Source organism: Somniosus microcephalus, chromosome 8 (assembly GCF_052327205.1).
Source record: "Somniosus microcephalus isolate GS21.2 chromosome 8, FLI_Smic_1.0, whole genome shotgun sequence".
Taxonomy (NCBI): Eukaryota; Metazoa; Chordata; class Chondrichthyes; order Squaliformes; family Somniosidae; genus Somniosus; species Somniosus microcephalus.
In genome coordinates, this window is record NC_140994.1 from 164,363,377 (window position 1) to 164,380,028 (window position 16,652).

The window sequence follows — 16,652 nt, forward strand, 5'->3', positions numbered from 1 at the left end:
CCTTGCTGCAATGCTCCATCTCACCCTCAGTAAGCTCCCCACTGGAGTGGAGCTAATTTACAGAACAAACGGGAAACTGTTCAACCTCCATCACCTCTAGTCCAGATCCAAGGTTGTCCCATCCTCTGTCATTGAATTACAGTATGCAGATGACGCTTGCATCTGTGCTCACTCGGAGGTCGAACTCCAAACCATCGTCAACATCTTCACCAAAGCATACGAGAGCATGGGCTTACACTAAACATCCGTAAGACAAAGGTCCTCTACCAATCTGCCCCCGCCACACAGTACTGCCTCCCAATTATCAAAATCCACGACAAGATCTTGGACAACGTGGACCACTTTCCATACCTCGGGAGCCTACTGTCAACAAGGGCAGACGTCGACGACGAAGTCCAACACCGCCTTCAATGTGCCAGTGCAGCCTTCGTTTGCCTGATGAAGAGAGTGTTTGAAGACCAGGACCTCAAACCTGGCACTAAGCTCATGGTCTACAGAGCAGCAGTGATACCCACCCTGCCGTATGCCTCAGAGACATGGACAGCAGGCACCTCAAAGCACTGGAGAGGTACCACCAACGCTGCCTCCGCAAGATCTTGCAAATCCATTAGCAGGATAGGCGCACCAACGTCAGTGTTCTTGCTCAGGCCAACATCCCCAGCATCGAAGCTTTGACCACGCTCGATCAGCTCCGATGGACGGGTCACATTGTCCGCATGCCCGATACGAGACTCCCAAAACAAGCGCTCTACTTGGAGCTCCGGTATGGCAAGAGAGCCCCAGGTGGGCAGAGGAAATGCTTCAAGGACACCCTCAAAGCCTCCTTGAAAAAGTGTAACATCCCCATCGACACCTGGGACTCCCCGGCCCAAGACCACACAAAGTGGAGAAGCATCCGGGAAGGCGCCGAACACCTCGAGTCTCTTCGCCGGGAGCAAGCGGAAGCCAAGCGCAGGCAGCGCAAGGAGCGCACGTCAACCCAAGCACCCCACCCACCCGCCCCTTCAACCACCGTCTGCCCCACCTGTGACAGAGACTGCAGGTCCCGCATTGGACTCATCAGTCACCTGCGAACTCATTTTTAATGTGGAAGCAAGTCATCCTCGGCTCCGAGGGACTGCCTAAGAAGACAATGCTCTTGTATTTCCACCATCAGAACAAACAGCACACATCACTCCCAGCTTCTCGATGTCAGAGACAACCAACTGTACTGTTCCATCCGGTAACTATAACTGGCCATCCTTTTGGGACCCGGCAACACAACAGTCAAAACGAATCCCATCTTTTTAACCAGGAATGGCAACAGTGCAGATTGGTGCACTTGCACCCTGACACCATACCCCACTTGCAGTACCGCTGCTATCCCCCCGCCTGCCCGGAGGCAGCAGCGAGCCCGCTCCTGCCGGCTCTGGGAGCGCAGTGACTGTCTCACACACACCGCGGGAAGATGGCGGATTGCTCGCTCACAGACGAGGACTTCTCTTTATTCGTCTTCAACTACCTGACAGAAAACGCAGAGTCTCAGGTAAGGAGCCGCCGCTTGTTTGCTTGCCTACACGCCGAGCCGGCTGCGAGCCCGGGTGGCAGTAGCTTTCCTCCCGGCCGGTGCTAGAGCTGGAGCGGCTGCCTGTGCATTTTACCGGTCTCTGGAAAGTCATGTGTGTGTTGGCGGTGAGACAGAGCACCGGCTTCACGTGGAGCTCAGCTCGGCTGGCCCGGGCACCAGCTCGCGACCGCTGACTGATCGCACTGGGTTACATTGTTGCAAAAGCACTGGGCTACATTGGTGCAAATCCCTTCAAGTGTCATTGCACGAGATCGCTTCATTCATTCATTCCGGACACGTGGGTGCACGAAGTTACAATAAATCTCTTATATTCGGCTTCTAATGGAGCGGCGATTCGTTCCAAAGTACGTGTGCAGAAGAGGTGGTGGGGAGGGAAAAAAATCAGCAACTTCTACCTAGTGCCTAAAAATCAGCCGATCAAAGCAATGCATAAAGTCAGGTTCGTACGGGGAAATAAAGATATATACCTATTTCCTCTTTGTGGGGTCAACTGGACTCTAGTGTATTATTTTCACAATTCGTATACAACACTGGAGCAGAGGGATTCAGCAAGAAACAGTGCCGAAAGCTTGCGTAACTCGGGGCATTACTCAACATTAATGCACATGCAATGGATCTTAAGGAGGGCAGATGACGGCAGCAAACTCCGGCTGTGACCACTTCAGAATTAGTGACATATCTTGTTATTTCTTGTCCAAACTCCCGCTTCTTAAAGAGAAAGGCGCAACACCGAATACTGTTTCCTTAATGATTCTCTAGCAGGGACAAGCGTCTCCCTTGAACCTGCACGCGTAGGATTATATAGGTAGTAGAAACTTGGGTAGTTTATTGTATGTGATTTATACTGCGTTTTAAAATATATATATATATATATCCATTGGTGTTTGCGCAGGGGATGTTTTTTGCATTTCAGTCCACAACGATTGCTTCCCCCCCCGCAAAAAAAATCCTGAGAAATGCTAATGCTGTTTAGTATAACGTTTTAATACTATAACTATAATGTATATTGCGTGGAGGCTGCGAGCACGGGTTATGAAAGACTGTGTGATAATGTGTCACATGAGGGCTTGCTGCGCCGACAAGTGCTGACGTCTCTGCTCCACTACTGGGAGCCGAGAATGAAGCTGCCACTGCATTTCTGGCGCCACTCGCCGCGCATCTCAAGTAGTGCGGCCACTTCAGAGAGACGACTTTCCGGAGATTAAAAACAAACCTCTTGTTTTGATTATAGAATGTAAACGGCCGTAACTATATACGGTTATGTCAGATGATCGCGCCTGCCCATTTAAAGGTCTTAAATGGTCAGGCAGACTTGTAAATGCAGTTTTCTGGCTCGTAGCAAAGAGCGACGTCTAATACAAAATGAAAGCAAGAAATTGCATTGCATATAATGTGTGAGTGCATTTTTTTGACACGTTACAGCTTTTTCAATGTCTGGTCTGATACGGTATTGGGATAGTGTGCTAAAGCTCTTTAGTGGATCACCTCAGTGTGACCCTTGACACTGCCATCTAGTGTTACAGAGCTATTCTTGGTTGTAGCTGCATCTGGGCTATAACAACAGCTGAGAAGCAACGATAGTGGTAGAAGTCATTTCTGCTTGAAACGTTCACGGTAATATACACACTTTACTGATATGGGCATAGTAACAAGGTCAGGTGCAAGAGTTCCATTTTCAGGGGTAAGGAGATAATGTCCTTAATCGTTTTGGGGAAGAAAACCCTGAAAATTACATGTAGACATATTTGGTGTTGGTTAAATTGAGACCTATTGCTTTTTGATAAATAAATGTCAAATATTGCATTAGGTGCGATCTTTTAATGGCAAATAAATTACATCTGTGGTGGTTTCCTCAAGGCCTGTTGATGAAATGTTGAAAAACAAACTCTTGACTGGATATAAACATTGCAGACTCACTGTCAACCCTCATATACCCCCAGAAAAGGGTGTCTGAGGTACGGAAACACCCAACAGTAATGCTAATATGAATGCCGAGGTGAGAAGTTTGTATCTTGCTGCAAATACCCTTCCATGTTGGCTGTCTGAGTTGATGCAATAGGAAATTCCCAGAAATATCACAATGAGTGGATGCAGAACTTGGCATGAGCAGAGCTTCAACAAAATCAATCAACTCCTTCACAAGTGTCAGATTATGACATTCCAACAGCTGGTGCATAAGTTTTAACTTTTTCCCCTTGACCTAGTTTGCTACCTTCACGGTACACCATCCAAGGAGTGTTACTTAGCTGTGGCTCAGTGGGACACTCAGCACACTCGCCTCTGAGTCAAAAGGTTGTGGGTTTAAGTCCCACTCCAGGGACTTGAGCACGTAAATCTAGGCCGACCCTCCAGTGCAGTGCTGAAGGAGTGCTACATGATCAGAGGTGCTGTCTTTCAGATAAGACGTTAAACCGAGGCCCTGTTTGCTCTCTGAGGTGGATGTAAAAGATCCCGTGGCACTATTTCGAAGAGGAGCCAGGGAAGTTATCCCGGTGTCCTGGCCAATATTTATATCTCAATCAACATAACAAAAACAGATTATCTGGCCGTTATCACATTGATGTTTGTGGGAGCTTGCTGTGCACAAATTAGCTGCCGCGTTTCCCACATTAGAACAGTGACTATACTCCAAAAGTACTTCATTGGCTGTAAAGCACTTTGTGACATCTGGTGATCGTGAAAGGCGCTATATAAATGCAAATCTTTCTTTTACTCCAAAAACTCCCAAGTCCTACAATCTTAAAAAGAGCCCACGAGCACATCTTCATCCTGTGTGCTATATTTGTCTGCTGTCAGCTGCTAACATGGAAAGTCTAAACAGGAGCATGAAACTGCACAGAGGTTGTCAGCTTGCAGAGGAGGAATGGGGAGGAGACATGGAGACTGTCACTTACAGTGATTGTGAGAATGGGCTATGATCCTATGGTTCTGTGATTGGAAGAGCATGCCAGCCCACATTGGTCTGGGAGGTCACAAAAACCATATATAGCATCACAATCCCTTCAGATTCACTGAGTCCCGCATAAGAGATTAGCATGCAAAATTAAGGCACATGGGATTGGGGGCAAGGTATTGACTTGGATAGAGAACTGGTTGGCGGACAGAAAGCAAAGAGTTGGAATAAACGGGTCGTTTTCCGAGTGGCAGGCAGTGACTAGTGGGGTACCGCAAGGATCGGTCCTAGGACCCCAGCTGTTCACAATATATATTAATGATCTGGACGAGGGAATTGGATGTAATATCTCCAAATTTGCAGACGACACAAAGCTGGGTGGGAGGGTATGCTGTGAGGAGGATGTCGTGAAACTCCAGTACGATTTGGACAGGTTGGGTGATTGGGCAGAAACATGGCAAATGCACTATAATGTGGATAAATGTGAGGTTATCCACTTTGGTGGCAAAAACAGGAAGGCAGATTATTTTTTGAATGGCAATAGATTGGGAGAAGGGGAAGTGCCACGAGACCTGGGTGTCCTTGTGCACCGGTCGCTGAAGGTAAGCATGCAGGTGCAGCAGGCGGTTAAGAAGGCAAATGGTATGTTGGCCTTCGTAGCAAGAGGGTTCGAGTACAGGAACAAGGATGTCTTGCTGCAGTTGAACAGGGCCTTGGTGAGACCACACCTTGAGTATTGTGTGCAGTTTTGGTCGCCTTATCTGAGGAAGGACGTTCTTGCCATGGAAGGAGTGCAGCGAAGATTCACCAGGCTAATACCTGGGATGGCACGAATGACGTATGAAGAGAGATTGTGTCGATTGGGCTTATACTCACTGGAGTTTAGAAGATTGAGAGGGGATCTCATCGAAACCTATAAAATTCTGTCAGGCCTGGACAGACTAGATGTAGGAGGGATGTTTCTGATGGCTGGGGAGTCCAGAACCAGGGGTCATAGTCTAAGGATAAGGTAGGCCATTTAGGACTGAAATGAGGAGGAATTTCTTCACCCAGAGAGTGGTGAACCTGTGGAATTCTCTGCCACAGGGGGCGGTGGAGGCCAGTTCATTAAATATATTTAAGAAGGAGTTGGATATATTTCTTAAGGCTAAAGGGATATGGGGAAAAGGCAGGGTGAGGGTACTGAATTTAGATGATCAGCCATGATCTCATTGAATGGCGGAGCAGGCTCAAAGGGCCGAATGGCCCACTCCTGCTCCTATCTTCTATGTTTCTATGAGTGACTTCCCTGGATTATTAGACCCCTGCACATGGAGCCTGGCAGAGCTTACACTTACACTTCTTGCAACAAGAAGCTGCAATCCTGCTGCACTCGTGGAACACAGCCCTCTCCACAATAAACATGGATTATATACACGTGAGCTATGCTCATCTGAGTGCAAAAGCTATGCCTAGGGATGGAAATATACCATGCAATCTATGCCCTTTGCCCACGTGACACCCCTCATGACATAAACATCTAAATACATAAATTGAGGAAAACCAGCCTGAAAGAATGGATGAGATTGCCTTAGCATCCCGTTCCAAATCATTAAAGTGGGCAGAAACCCAATTTCATGGCAAGATAATATTGCAAAGATCCCACATTCCTTGTTCTTACACCCTTGTCTCCACTGCCAAAAAATTACTTTATTTATCCAATTGTGCAAAGCTGTCTGAGTATGAACAACTATCACCAAATTCAGTGTATTCCCAAGCAGGTACCATGTGAACAAGTTAACAGCTCACCCTTATATAGTACCTTTTAATATTCCAAGGTGTAAATGAGAGATAATGACTCCTAGCTGGAGATAGGCAAAGAAGGTTATGTGAGGTAACCAAAGGTGCAGTTGAAAAGAGAGAATCTGAGGAGCTTTGAGTGGAGAGATGTAGCAAGGTGGAGGGGTTCGGGAAGAGAATTTGAGAGTGCGCGGCTGTGATAGCTGAAGGCGCGGACATCAGTGGTGGAGTGAAGGGGAGAATGTACAGGAGTCTCGACTCAAGAACGGAATGTGCAAGCTGGGACTTTGGGCTGCAGGATGCTTTCAGGGTAGGGTGGGATGAGGCTTTGGAGAAATTTGTGAACAAGGATGAGGATTTTGAATTCAGCGCACCGGGATGAGGCAGCCAGTGGATGTCACTGTGATGAGTGAGTGGGACTTAGTTCAACATTAGATATGATGGTGGAGTTCTGAAGCACTCTTGCCAATATAAAGACTAAATTTTTTATTCTCTTACTATTTTTTTTTTGCTGTGCCTCCAGGTTTATCATAGAGCACCTATATGACCGCTACCATACAAAGTAGATTCTCCCTCAGGACATTGTTTGCCAGTCATTTCAGTAAAGTGTATATGACCCTGTGGCTCAGCAACTGCACTGGCAACCAGTAGGCCTATTGATTAATAAAATATTATGCAACATATTTTCACATTGAGGTCACTTTCTTTGTGAAACAAAATATTGATCACATTGCTGTTTAAAGCTGTATTAAATCACACTAACTTCAGCTGGGTTGAGATGGAAAGGATTAATAGTTTAGAAATGGCCCCAGGTAGGTCCAGCATAAAAGTGACCTCTGATATCTTAGTGATACAAACAGGAAAGCTGTTCAGCTAAAGTACAAACCTGCATCACACTTCCTAGCCTGCACTGCTACAGAATCAAATTGCTTCTTCACAGTCAGCAAGTTCTCTGCTTGCCCTACTTAATTTACCATAAAAGCAGAAATTAGATCAGTTGTAAACTACACCAGTAGGGGGCCTAGGAACCATAACATTACACAAGGCTCATTAGATAATCTAGAAGATCAAACACTGACCAAGAAGAATGGCATGTATGGAGATGGGGGTTGTTATCTACTTTTACTTATTTTTAAACCATAATAGATAATAGCAGTATCAGTGTCAAACTTTTAGAAACTTTTTTATTTAAAGGTCTTTTTGTGTTTGTTCCCCCCAAGTTAAACAATTGCTTTTGTTTTGCTTTTCTACACAGATTTACAAATATTTAAGGCTATCTCTTTTTGGCCATGAGTAGACTTTAACATAGTGGCAGATTGTTTTTGATGTTACATCTGGCAGGAAATCTCAGAGGCCTGCACCCTAGACAAACAAAACAAATACAGCTACTGCTGCTTTCGTGGAAATGATCGAAGGACAAGATGAAAAAGAATTGATTTGTTCGTCCAACCTTCTATATACCAACCTTCACTACAGCTGGCTTTAATTCAAAATACAGGAGGTGCATGTGACTATCTCCATGGAAAGTGTAATAGTTCAGTTTCTCAGTTAACCATTTGTTATCTCTTCTGGTTCTGCTGTGTTAATGAATTTTATGAAGCGTTATGGTGTTACATTCTTGCTTTTATACGTCTTCCAGATCATCCATAATCAAACGCACTTGTTTAAGGTGCCCAGGGTGCTGGATTGTGGAGGTGCGTATATACTAAGGCTAGTCTCCATATTTGGATGGCAGCTTGCATGTGACACAGTTGGAGTGAACGTGCTGCAGTTGTGCACGAGTGGAGGAGTATTTTCAGATTTTGGGAACACACCATCCCACTGTGTGTGTTTTCTGAGGTAAATATTGGTAACTTGCCGTACATCTCACTACTGCAATAACTGAGGTGAGTTAGGTAGCTCGATGCTGCCATATTGTGTCAACTCAAGTAGCAGTCTCAGACATTTTTTCTTTGGCAAACAGAACAGTAATGGTTGGTTTGAAAATGTCAAGCCATTTCAACAATTACTGGCTCATAACAGCTCATTTTGTATCAATGTGAAGAGCTGACTAGGTAGGTCCTGTCCACAAAATGCAGGACAAATCCAAACAGGCCAATTACCACGCCATCAGTCTACTCTCAATCATCAGCAAAGTGATGGAAGGTGACAGTGCTATCAAGCGGCACTTACTCACCAATAACCTGCTCATCGATGCTCAGTTTGAGTTCGGCCAAGACCACTCAGCTCCAGACCTCATTACAGCCTTGGTCCAAACATGGACAAAAGAGCTGAATTCCAGAAGTGAGCTGAGAGTGACTGCCCTGGACATCAAGGCAGCATTTGACCGAGTGTGGCATCAAGGAGCCCTAGTAAAATTGAAGTCAATGGGAATTGGTAGGAAAACTCTCCACTGGCTGGAGTCATACCTAGCACAAAGGAAGATGGTTGTGTTTGTTGGAGGTTAATCATCTCAGCCCCAGGACATCGCTGCAGGAGTTCCTCAGAGCAGTGTCCTAGGCCCAACCATCTTCAGCTGCTTCATCAATGACCTTCCCTCCATCATAAGGTCAGAAGTTGGGATGTTCACTGATGATTGCAGTGTTCAGTTCCATTTGCAACTCCTCAGATAATGTAGCAGCCCATGCCCGCATGCAGCAAGACCTGGACAACAATCAGGCTTGGGCTAATAAGTGGCAAGTAACATTCGTGCCATACAAGTGCCAGGCAATGACTATCTCCAACAAGCAAGAGCCTAATCACCGCCCCTTGACATTCAACAGCATTACCATCACCGAATCCCTCACCATCAACATCCTGGGGGAGTCACCATTAACCAGAAACTTAACTGGACCAACCACATAAATACTGTAGCAACAAGACCAGGTCAGAGGCTGGGTATTCTGTGGCGAGTGTCTCACCTCCTGACTCCCCAAAGCCTTTCCACCCTCTGCAAGGCACAAGTCAGGAGTGTGATGGCATACTCTCCACTTGCCTGGATGAGTGCAGTTCCAACAACACTCAAGAAGCTCGACACCAACCAGGACAAAGCAGCCCGCAAAATTGGCACCCCATCCACCACCTTAAACATTCACTCCCTCCACCACCGTGGCTGCAGTGTGTACCATCTACAAGATGCACTGCAGCAACTCGCCAAGGCTTGTTCAGCAGCACCTCCCAAACCCACGACCTCTACCACCTAGAAGGACAAGGGCAGCAGACACACGGGAACACCACCATCTCCAAGTTCCCCTCCAAGTTACACACCATCCTGACTTGGAAGTATATCGCCGTTCCTTCATCGTTGCTGAGTCAAAATCCTGAAACTCCCTCCCTAACAGCACTGTGGGAGTACCTTCACCACATGGACTGCAGCGGTTCAAGAAGGCCGCTCACGACCACCTTCTCAAGGGCAATTAGGGATAGGTAATAAATGTTGGCCTTGCCAGTGATGTCCACATCCCAGGAACGAATAAAAAAAGGTGTGGCTATTCCAGCAAGTGCTCACATGAGTAAGATTTCAAAATGTCGGTATCTGCTGCCACTCCTTGATTGATGCTTTAGGATTTTCTTTTGTTTCCAATTTATTTTTTCAACATTGCCTTGCTGAAACTTTCTCTGCGAAGACAGTTCTTGACTACACTCAAATTTACCCTTTGCTTGTCTCATATATTTAGTAATATGGAAAAAAGAATGATGGGATCACAGATTTCATTTTGCATAACATACTGACATTTTAATTCCTAGGATGCCAGCAACACATCCGCATTTCACTTTAGTTTGAATACTCTCAGTTGTGCTGTGCAACAGATTTTAAATAACATATTAAGGTTGTGAAATGCAGTTTGAAACCATCTTGGAGGAATTACTACATCAATACACTGAAGGACAGATAGGTTTCAAAGGTCAGAGAGATCATTGAATCCATAATGAATTCTCAAATGTTCTTGAAACAATTCAGAGTAATGCATAATGTATCAGGAAAAATACCGCTTAACTAAATCAGAGATACATAAGTTGGAATAGTTGCAGCAACTGCCAAGGAACTTGAGTGACTACGTGCTCAAAAATTCTAAGCCTATTCAGTAAAAGCTGTTTTCTATGTGTGTCACATAAAAGGAAGCCATATTAAAAATAATAGGCTTTCTGTATTCTTCTCTGTGGTTTGCCCATAAAGAAGGTTTAAAATATTTGGGACTGAAATCCATAAAAGGAGAAGATTCAAATTTGTGCGAAGTATGAAAAATTGAAAGCATGTTAACTAAATTTCAGTGGTGGAGGGTGTGGGGGGGAGAGGAAGTAACTGGGATCAAAGTTTTCTCTTTCTGTTTGACAGCATGAGTCCAATGTGAAATTAGATCAGGGAGTTCTTAATGGCACAGGCATCCGATCATCACAAATTGGCAAAAGTACTCAGAGTGCCGAGGTATAGCTGTAGGGAGTGGAAAACCTCACAGTGGTGTAGTACGATTGCTTTTCTAAGGATGGGATGAAGGCACATTGTTGGGCCATTCATTTTAGTTGTTATTTCTAATTATAAGGAAGTCAGAGCTATTTGGTCTCAGCTTCTGTTGGAGAGCTAAATTTAGCTCTATGCACATACAAAAATGACGGAGAGGAAAAGACCTACTGGTCCATCGATTCATCCACACAGTTGTGATGCCTTAGGCATCATAGCACATACGCTCTCCACCCCGCCCAGATCCCTGTACTCTCCTGGGAGAGGCAAAAAAAATCAGATAAAAACCCAGGCTAATTAGGGGAACAAAAACTGGAAAGTTCCTCTCCGAACCCCTTAGGCGATCAAAACTAGTCCAGGTGATCACATTGGCCTTGATTTACATTATAAGCCATCTACTTCTTATGCTAGGTGAGCTCTGCCTCAGCCAAAAACAGGTCCAGCTCTTGCTTAATGGAAAACAGCAAATGAGCATTCCATGCACGAGCTGGCAACCTGTTCCACAGGTCCACTATTCTCTGGGAAAAGAAGAACCGCCTAACATCGAATCTAATTCAGCCCTTAGTGTGACCCCTGGTCCTCACTAACCAGTTGAAATAATTGGTCTACATAAACACAACCCTTCATTGTTTAATAAATCTCGATCAAATCATCCCTCAGTCTACGCTTCTCTAAAGTATAGAGACCCAGCTCATTGAGTCTATCTGGGTAACTATCTCTGACATTGCATCATAAAAGTGGTGTAATATGCATTTATTCCTTTAAAAGAAATGTGATTCAGCTTGTACAGGCAGCTTCCAGAAGTATGGGGAGCCCAACATATAATTTCTTACAAAAGGGATAGTGATGGTGTGTGTTAATTAGTGAATATTATGTGTGGGAGCAGATCCCTGCTTCCTCATATTAGCCAGTTTCAAATAGATCCAGAGATTGAGACAGTCCTGTTTAGTTTGTTTCTGACGTTCAGTACAGTGGGTGTACTGTGGTATGAACATGTGACTGACAACTCCTTCAGTTTGGAAATCTGTGTTTCAGCTGTGTTGCATAAGTGTTCTGTTTGCAGTTTGATAATGTGCCATACTAGTCTAGAGCCCACACTTATTCCAAATAAGTTCTGACAGACCAAGGAATCCTAGATATCTTCAAAAATTCTTTCTACAGTTCTCGTCTCCATTTTTGGTTGTTCTTCTTGAACCTAGCCCCTTTTATAATGCCTACACATTCCTGTTTAACTGCGTGCATTTACTTTTGTGTTAAAAACTATAAAACAAGTCTGGCTACTTTTAGAGAGGAATCTGTATCTTTGTTGAACATGCAAAACTATGCTTTGTGCAAATCTAATAGCGTTAAGCCAAGAGCATGTTACAGCAAAATGCATTGGAAGTGATTTTTCACTGTTCATTGATTTCTGTGTTTAATGGTAATGATTTTCAGATGTATGATAGTCATTAAGATGCAGAGGTGTACACTTTGACCTTTGTAAGACCAACAGTAATATTGTCAGCAGTGAAGAGAGTAAAATGATAATTATTTCATTGAAAAACTCTGATTTCCTGTTTTTTTTCTAATTTCCTGATAATATGATCTTGTTAGTTATATTCCTCTTGGGTCTTCCTGGTGCCTCACTCTTTCTTGTGTTGGGTGGGGGGGGGCGGGGGGTGGTTTTGATAACCTGTTTGCGGATCGCTGCCAGTGCTGCTGTATAGCTGGTCTTACTTCCCCCTAACTCCCCTGTAGGGAAGCACCGTGCAATGCCTCTGCTCTGTACCGCTGCCAAATAGGCTAGCTATTAGCAGGAAGTCACTGAGTGGAGGAATATTTGACTCTAAATCATTCAACAATGCACTACAGCACGAGATCACCATTTTTGAAATTGATTTTTACAGACCATTTCTTACTAAATATTTCAAACAAAACAATGCGTTCAGCAATACTTTTAAAAGCTGCTATTAGGGTGTTTAAAACTACTGAATTACATGTATTGAATGTCATTTAAGCGCAGCTTCTTCAGAATCTTTTCTTTACATGCATTTTTTTTTAAAGTACTACTGCTTCTTTCAAAGCTGCAAGCTCCCTGACCATAAACCTATGCTCTAAGATGTTAAACCTATGCATAATTATAACAGTACTGTACCAGGAGAAGTAGCCAATGTTGTGATACATGAATGTTTGAGATTTATTATAGTTAACACTCTCTCCATTAATGTGAGTACTGTGAAATTTTAAACTGTCAGTAAGTGGAGCCCACCTTCTTAAGCCAACTCTGGATGGAGAATGAACGTGGACCTGCCAACATTGTCCGCACCCTGAGAACAAATAAAAAAATAAATTGTGGGTTCGAGTCCACTCCAGGTTTATGCACCTAATCTATGTTCACCTATATAGCAACAGTGACTACGCTTCAAAGTGATTCATTGCATGTGAAGTACTTTTGGGATGCCTTGAGGACATAATAAGGTGTTGTACAAATGCAAGTTCTTTCATTTTATTCTTGGGATTACTTAATAGTGAAAGGTTAGCTGTCACCGCAAGTGTTTAATTGTATCAGGTGCTGTCTGGTTATAACTGTCAGACTTTCATTAACAGAGTGTTACATTGTCACATAGTTAAATATACGGTAAGCTTTCATTGTACTATTCATTTTGTGAAAATCTGTTGTGACATTTTTCCACAAAGTAATATTTGCTCTTTACAAAATTACCGACCTTGGAGGATGTTGTACAATATCAGTGTGGACAGTGACTACTTTTGTTTCTGATGTTTCCACTAAATGTCTGATAAATGTTTTGACTTGCCATCACTGCAGTTGTAGGATTCTTCCTTGCAATGTGTGCAGCAGTATGGTTTTACTTTTTCCAATTTTCACCTATCCTCTCCTGAAGGTCCTCTCTCATGGTTGGATAGTGCATGGCCTCGCCCCTCCCTGTCTCTCTAACCTCCTCCAGCCCCACAATCCTCTGGGATCTCTACGCTCCTCTGATTTTGGCCTCGTGCATGTCCCTGAGTTCCTTTGCTCCTCCATTGGCGTCCTTCAGCTGCCTAGGCCCTAGGCTCTGGAATTCCCTCACTGAGCCTCTCCGCTTCCCTTTCCTCCTTTAAGATGCTCCTTAAAACATATCTCATCACCTCTCCTAATATCTCCTTATGTGGCTCGGAGTCGAATCTTGTTTGATAATGATCCTGTGAAGCGCCTTGGGATATATAGAAACATAGAAGATAGGAGCAGGAGTAGGCCATTCAATGCGATCATGGCTGATCATCCAAATTCAGTACCTGGTCCCTGCTTTCTCCCCATACCCCTTGATCCCTTTAGCTTTAAGAAATATATCCAACTCCTTCTTGAATATATTTAATGTATTGGCCTCTACTGCCTTCTGTGGTAGAGAATTCCACAGGTTCACCACTCTCTGGGTGAAGAAATTCCTCCTCATTTCTGTCCTAAATGGCCTACCCCTTATCCTTAGACTGTGACCCCTGGTTCTGGACTCCCCGACCATCGGGAACATCCTTCCTGCATCTAGTCTGTCCATTCCTGTCAGAATTTTATAAGTTTCAATGAGATCCCCTCTCATTCTTCTAAACTCCAGCGAGTACAAGCCCAATCGACCCAATCTCTCCTCATACGTCATTCATGCCATCCCAGGTATCAGCCTGGTGAATCTTCGCTGCACTCCTTCCATGGCAAGAACATCCTTCCTCAGATAAGGCGACCAAAACTGCACACAAGATGTGGTCTCACCAAGGCCCTGTACAACTGCAGCAAGACATCCTTGTTTCTGTACTCAAACCCTCTCGCTACGAAGGCCAACATACCATTTGCCTTCTTAACCGCCTGCTGCACCTGCATGCTTACCTTCAGTGACTGGTGCTCAAGGACACCCAGGTCTCGTTGCACTTCCCCTTCTCCCAATCTATTGCCATTCAGATAATAATCTGCCTTCCTGTTTTTGCCACCAAAGTGGATAACCTCACCTTTATCCATGTTATATTGCATCTGCCATGCTTTTGCCCAATCACCCATCCTGTCCAAATCATCCTGGAGTTTCTCGGCATCCTCCTCACAGCACACACGCCCAACCCAGCTTTGTGTCGTCTGCAAATTTGGAGATATTACATCTAGTTCCCTTGTCTAGATCATTAATGTATATTGTGAATAGCTGGGGTCCAAGGACCGATCCCTACGGTACCCCACTAGTCACTGCCTGCCACTCGGAAAAAGACCCGTTTATTCCAACTCTTTGCTTTCTGTCTGCCAACCAGTTCTCTATCCAAGTCAATACCTTGCCCCCAATCCCATGTGCCTTAACTTTACACACTAATCTCTTATGCGGGACCTTATCAAAAGCCTTCTGAAAGTCCAAATCCACCACATCCACTGGTTCTCCCTTATCTATTTTACTAGTTACATCCTCAAAAAATTCCAGTAGATTAGTCAAGCAAGATTTACCTTTTGTAAATTCATGTTGACTTTGTCCGATCCTGTCACTGTTTTCCAAGGGACGTTTTACTATGTTAAAGGTGCTATATAAATGTTGTTTACTTTCATATCTGAAACTAGACATCGAGTGTTGAGATAATGCTATTTGACTAAAACTAATCCTGTCCTCATCCAAAGTTCACAAGCAAACAAATTCTAGGAGGGGTCAGTAGATATCAACCAGAAGGGGGACTCCTGGCTTTTCTTCATACCTGACCCAGGGTGCTGAGGAAATTAGATAATTGAGCATAGATGGGGATTAAACCTGGGTTTTTCCTATCTATTGCTCAACACCAAACAATGTGGTGTATTTACACATAACCGTCGGAGAAGTTCTCTTTTACTTTTAAATGCTTGCTCCTTGGTGATAGGAGAAACTATTTATGGATAAAAGCTTTTTATAGTGTTCTTCTAGATCAGCACAGTTTGAATTTATGCATGACAAGGTGGTGCAGCTATAATTTGCTTTTAAATTTCATTTATTTTGCACTCAAGGGGAAGGATGCCAGTGCTGGGGAATGGAACACTTCTTATTTCCAGTATCCAATGTCAGCATCAAGCACTCCCAGGTCAGACGTAGCACAGCCAAATTTTGTCACTGTGCTACTTTTGCATTTCCCACAACAACTATCCATGGGCTGTCTGAGTGACCTTACTAATAAGAGCCAAATTAGGGGTAATTAGCAACTGAATTGATATTGCCTATACTCATTTCAGGTATAACTCTTTACTGTCAACAGAGGGAACTGTTATCCTAGCATACTGTTCTGGATTTGAGCAAAGGTCCAAGAGGTGAAAGTCAAGTGTCTAACCCACTGTACCACCTAGTTTTTTTTTTTTTTTTAAAGAGTTCTTTAGCAAAAGTGGGCCAGCATTTCAAGTAACATTATTCCCAGAACCCATTCTCAAAATCTTCCATGCACCCTTCCCTTTCTGTTTGATATTTTTATAAATTTTTCCCAACTTTTTAGGTCTCATTTCTCATGTAAGAAGGTCAGTCATGAAGCTGCTTCCAAACTTGTGCCAGATAGCAGTTATGAACTAGCCATTGTATGAGAGCCACTTGGGTGGTGACCAGTTTTTCCCCTCTCTCCCTGGAGAAATGTCCTACCTTTACTCTGTGCCCCTTTCAATCACTTGGTCAGGAACTTGCCACAAAGAAAGTGATGGGCATAAATCTGTACCAAACCCATAATCGTAAACAATTAACTGTTTTACGAGTACAACATAATTTTATAGTGCCATTGTTACATAGGAACAGGAGTAGGCCATTCCGCCCCTCGAGCCTATTCCACCATTCAATTAGATCATGGCTTTTACATTTTTTATTTATTCGTTTATGGAATGTAGGCGTCGCTGGCAAGGCCAGCACTTATTGCCCATCCCTAATTGCCCTTAGGTGGTGGTGAGCTGCCTTCTTGAACCGCTGCAGTCCATGTGGTGAAGGTACTCCCACAGTGCTGTTAGGTAGGGAGTTCCAGGATTTTGACCCAGCAAC

The 16,652-nt window shown here is 44.1% G+C and overlaps 1 protein-coding gene across 4 annotated transcripts in view; it reads left to right on the forward strand.

The window, feature by feature from the left end:
• Positions 1-1,393: 1,393 nt before the first annotated feature.
• ppargc1b (peroxisome proliferator-activated receptor gamma, coactivator 1 beta) overlaps positions 1,394-16,652 on the forward strand; it is a 202,199-nt gene continuing 186,940 nt past the window's right edge. For 2 of the 4 annotated variants that reach the window (XM_085995307.1, XM_085995308.1), the window contains exon 1: positions 1,394-1,525. In XM_085995307.1, coding sequence (XP_085851433.1) covers positions 1,448-1,525 — 78 coding nt within the window. In that variant the 5' untranslated portion in view covers positions 1,394-1,447. The remainder of the gene's footprint in view (positions 1,526-16,652) is intronic. The other 2 variants (XM_085995310.1, XM_085995312.1) reach the window with 2 other exon arrangements.